The sequence below is a fragment of the Elaeis guineensis genome, chromosome 10 (genome assembly GCF_000442705.2).
Source record: "Elaeis guineensis isolate ETL-2024a chromosome 10, EG11, whole genome shotgun sequence".
Classification (NCBI taxonomy): Eukaryota; Viridiplantae; Streptophyta; class Magnoliopsida; order Arecales; family Arecaceae; genus Elaeis; species Elaeis guineensis.
In genome coordinates, this window is record NC_026002.2 from 41,493,722 (window position 1) to 41,498,812 (window position 5,091).

Genomic DNA, 5,091 nt, shown 5'->3' on the forward strand with positions numbered 1-5,091 from the left:
ACCTTTTTCTTTCTTAAGATTGTTCTTGTTTACTTGATCATTTAAGTATTTTGTTTTGACAATGGGTGATAAAAATTCTTTAACCATGGAGGATTTAGAAAAGTTAATGGTTAGGATGATGGAATCTCGTATCGCGAGTAGTGAGTTTTCAAAGATCATCCTAGAAACTAACCCGATCAAATTGGATGGGCCGGGTACCTACTTAAGTTGGATGCGACATGTTCGTCTAATTTTAGAGTCTCACAATCTTGAGGGGTTTATAAGTGGTACTGCAAAAAGGCCAGAAGGAGATGTGATAGCTGTTAGACAGTGGAACTCTAATAATTCTCGAGTGGTAGCATGGCTCCTTGCCTCTATGGTATCAAGTGTTGCTCATACGGTTGAGGCACTAACGAATGCTTATGAGTTATAGCAGGCTGTAGCCACAACTTATTCCTATAAAGGTAATAATATGCATGCCCATAAGATCCAACGAGAGCTTCGGAGACTTACTCAAGGTTCCCGATCTGTAACAGAGTATGTTGGAGAATTAAAAAGGTTGTGGAACGATTTTAATTTTTATAGTCCCTTTACCCCTACTCATCCTAATGATGTTGATGTGTTCCGCAAATGGATAGAGCATCAGTGCCTTGTGAATTTTTTGGATGGACTAAACCCAGAGTTTGAGTATCGACGTTCTTCTATTCTTAGTACACAGGAATGGCCAACTCTTGATGAAGCTATTTCCTTGGTTCTTAGTGAAGAAACTCGATTAGCCACTATGTCTTCTTCTACAAACACAGCTATACGATCTGTACTTATGGTACAGCCAACTACTCTTGGAAGCTCTTCTCCTATCATTTCAACTCAAGAAACTCAGCCTCGACCTCGCGGGGTTAAGATTTGTGACCACTGTCATAATCCGAGCCACATCAAAGCTTACTGCTATGAGCTGCATGGTCGTCCAACTAGAGGCCGTGGTCGTGGAGATGGTCGTTCTGGTAGAGGCCGAGGTCAGTATAATCAAGCTCATTTTTCTTCTATGGGAGATTTATCAGTCGAAGAAATGCAACTTTTGAAAAAATTCAGATCTGGTGTAAATATTTCTGAAAGCAGCACTTCCATAGAAGATTCTTCAAACCAACCAACCAGTTCTCTCTATCAGGGTAATTTTGTCCAAATAGGTAGCGATGATCAAATTCATGCTCTTAACTGTAGTAATTTTTCTCCATAGGTAGTTGACTCTGGAGCATCCAATCATATTACTGGATCCTTTAGAGATTTTGTGTCTTATAATCTCTGTTCTGGTCGTGATAAAGTTCGTCTTGCTGATGGCTCATTTACCCCTATTTCTGGGAAAGGATCTATCAAATGTACTTCCGAATTACCCTTATCATCTGTTCTACATGTCCCTAGATTTTTTATCAATCTTCTATTCATTAGTGCTATTACGAATGATCTTGATTGTGCCGTAACTTTTTTCAAAACACATTGTGTCTTTCAGGAGCCAAGGACAGGAAGGAAACTTAGGACTGGCATAATACGTAATGGGCTCTACTATTTGGAGGGAAGAGTGTCCGGAGGCTACTCAGAAACCAGTTTGATAGTTTCATCCTCACAAAAGGAAGACCTGTTACTCCAGCACCGCAGGCTTGGTCATCTTTCATTTACTCTCTTAGCTCGTATGTTTCCAACTATTTTTGAATCATATAATAAAGAGAAGCTTGTACGTGATGCCTGTGAACTAGCTAAACACACTAGAAGTGCTTATCCAGGCTCAGGCCTGCGTAGTAAAGCAATATTTGAGGTAGTTCATTCTGATGTATGGGGACCCTGTGGGACCACCGCTATTTCTGGTCATCGGTGGTTCGTTACTTTTATTGATTGTTTTAGTCGTTGCACTTGGGTTTATCTATTGAAAAATAAGAATAAAGTATTTCAGTCATTTAGAGATTTTTATAAAATGATTGGTACTCAATATGGAGCAACTCTTAAGATTTTTCGCTCTGATAATGGGACAGAGTATCTTAATAAAGAATTTGAGGAGTATACACATAATAATGGTATTATACATCAAACGACTTGTGTTGATACACCGGCTCAAAATGGAGTTGCTGAAAGAAAGAATAGATACCTACTTGAAGTGACAAGATGTTTGATGTTTTCTATGAATGTTCCTAAGTTCTTATGGGGAGAGGCAGTGTTAACTGCAGCGTATCTAATTAACCGAATGCCACTTCAAACTTTGGACTATAAGACACCTCTTGAATGCCTGCAAGGAACTAATTTTTTCATAATTCCCCCCAAGGTATTTGGCTGTGTTTGTTTTGTTCAGGATCATCGATCTTCGGTTGGCAAGCTTGACGCTCATGCCCTCAAGTGCATTTTTGTTGGTTATTCCTCTACTCAAAAAGGGTACAAATATTGGTGTTCGAATGAGCGAAAGTTGTTTATCAGCATGGATGTAATATTTCGGGAGTCTGAGCCATTCTATATATCTTCTGTGTCTTCTTCCTCTCCCGTCACTTCTGAAACTGATCGAGAGGGGGAGTTCTCTGGAGGGAGTCCTATTACTGTGGATGTTGGTACAAATGGTGGATATGATACTCAGAGAGAGTTTATTACAAATGGTGGATCTAATACTCAGAGAGAGTTTATTTCTATTAATGCTAGTTCTGGCACTCAAGAAGAAGCATCTAAAATTGCATCTGAGACTCTCTCACAGCCTGCTACACAGCCTGCTACTTCAGTTTCATCTGATTCATCTCCTCTCTCAGAGCCTATTATGCATTCTCCAGTCTCCAGATCTTCCTCTCCTGTCCTAACGGTTTCATCTTCTACGATGAATGGTAATTCTCCTATACCTCCCATTCAGTTTACATTAGATAATGATGATCTAAATGTTCCTATTGCTTTACGTAAACCTACTCGTCACGCTGGTATTCCTGCTCGACTTAAGGATGGAGTGGGGTACAAACATGACATCACTAACTTTGTATCCTATGAGTCTCTCTCTCCATCTTATCAGAGTTTTATAGCTTCTTTGTCCTCTGTCTCCATATCCAAGAACTGGAAGGTTGCTAAGGAAGATCCCAAGTGGAAAGCCGCTATGCTTGAGGAAATGCGAGCACTAGAAAAAAATAATACATGGAAACTTGTATCTTTATCAGCTGGTAAACAAACTATGGGATGCAAATGGATTTTTACAGTTAAGCAGACACTTGAGGGTACTGTTGAACGGTACAAAGCTCGTTTGGTAGCAAAAGGATATACACAGACTTATGGCATCGACTATGATGAAATTTTTGCGCCTGTTGCAAAAATGAACTCTGTTAGAACCCTTATATCATGTGCTGCTAACTTTGGATAGGATCTATTCCAGTTCGATGTAAAGAATGCTTTTCTTCATGGAGAACTTCAGGAGGAGGCATATATGGATATTCCTCCAGGATTTGTTACCCAGACAGTGGGCAAAGTATGCCAGTTACGACGCTCTCTTTATGGTCTGAAGCAGTCATCTCGTGCTTGGTTCGATCGCTTCCGACGAGCAATCATTCAGATGGGGTATAAATAGAGCAATGCAGATCACACACTCTTCTTTCGGCACAACAAGGGTAAGATTGCTGTTTTGATTGTCTATATTGATGATATTATGGTCACAGGAGATGATTCTGAGGAGATAGCTCATTTGAAGGCTCAACTGGCACAGGCATTTGAGGTGAAGGATCTTGGACATCTTCGATATTTTCTTGGGATAGAAGTTGCTCGTTCTTCAAAAGGAATTTTTTTCTCTCAAAGAAAATATATTCTAGATCTTCTTACAGAAATCGGTATGTTGGGATGTCGACCTATTGCTACTCCTATTGAACAAAATCATTGACTAGTAGCCGATATCGGTGTCCCTATTGATCGAGAACGTTATCAATGATTGGTAGGACGTTTGATTTATCTATCTCATACACGACCTGATATTGTGTTCGCTGTTAGTGTGGTAAGTCAGTTTATGCATGATCCACGTTCAATTCATATGGATGCTGTGACACGGATACTTCGTTACCTCAAAAGCTGTCATGATCATGGTTTACTTTATTCTTATCATGGCAACCTACGGGTGGTGTTATACAGATGCTGATTGGGCTGGATCACTTGATGACCGTCGCTCTACCTCAGGTTACTGTACTTTTGTTGGAAGTAATCTTGTCACTTGGCGAAGCAAGAAACAGAATGTAGTTGCTCGATCTACTGCTGAAGCAGAGTATCGAGCTATGGCACATGGCGTGTGTGAAATTTTATGGTTGCGGATCTTGTTATTGGATCTAGGTCTTTATCAGTCATCGCCCCTTATGCTATATTATGACAATAAGACAGCAATCAATATTGCTAATAATCCAGTACAGCATGATCGGACGAAACACATCGAGATCGATCGATATTTTATCAAGAAAAAGCTTGATGCCAGAATCATTTATTTGCCTTATGTGCGATCTGCTAGTCAACTAGCAGACATTTTGACCAAAGGTCTTGGTGTGCCTTCTTTTTCATTTATTCGTGACAAGATGGATCTTTATGATATCTATAACCCATCTTGAGGGGGAGTGTTGAAATGAGCTGTAGATCCCTCTGATTAGGAATGCAATCGTCTAATTAGAGGGAAATACGTTTGTATAATTTTTAAATTGAATCCCTCTGATTAGGAATACAATCGTCTAATTAGAAGAAAATATATTTGTATAATTCTTAAATTGAATCCCTCTAATTAGGAATGCAATCGTCTAATTAGAGGAAAATATATTTGTATAATTCCTAAATAGAGCCCATAAAAATTAATAAAAAGGGCCCTTTTGGTCCTAGAGAAGTATTCCTTCTTCTTCTGAATCCTCGTCTTCACCTTCTCTTCTATTTTTTCTGTTTTTCAACATATGGAGGACAAGACATTGGGGCAAAGCTAGTCTAAATAGCACAACAAACCCAAAAAAGCCCATAAAACCATGGAAAGAGAACAAACAAAAATCTATTGATCCCTTTTTCTCTGATTTTACAATACAGATGATCCCTTATGATGAAGCTATATGACAGGACAAACAAAGTCGAAGATATCGACAGTATGGATAG

The 5,091-nt window shown here is 39.2% G+C and overlaps 1 protein-coding gene across 1 annotated transcript; it reads left to right on the forward strand.

Annotated features, from left to right (window-relative positions):
• The first annotated feature begins 926 nt into the window (after nt 1-926).
• Nucleotides 927-4,209, forward strand: LOC140852218 (uncharacterized). Its single transcript, XM_073245190.1, has 8 exons — nt 927-992; nt 1,214-1,387; nt 1,484-1,786; nt 2,315-3,235; nt 3,350-3,482; nt 3,642-3,809; nt 3,915-3,970; nt 4,105-4,209. Exons 1-8 carry the CDS (start codon nt 927-929, stop codon nt 4,207-4,209), a joined length of 1,926 nt encoding a protein of 641 aa, XP_073101291.1.
• The last annotated feature ends 882 nt before the right edge of the window (nt 4,210-5,091 follow it).

What these genes read in the sequence shown, in the direction of transcription:
- LOC140852218 (XM_073245190.1), top strand. Translation starts at nt 927, where the DNA reads ATGAGCTGCATGGTCGTCCAACTAGAGGCCGTGGTCGTGGAGATGGTC. An exon ending in CCTTATCATCTGTTCTACAT is followed by an intron (nt 1,388 to 1,483) that starts GTCCCTAGATTT and finishes TGTGTCTTTCAG; the next exon opens with GAGCCAAGGACAGGAAGGAA. An exon ending in TTGTGTTCGCTGTTAGTGTG is followed by an intron (nt 3,971 to 4,104) that starts GTAAGTCAGTTT and finishes GGTGTTATACAG; the next exon opens with ATGCTGATTGGGCTGGATCA.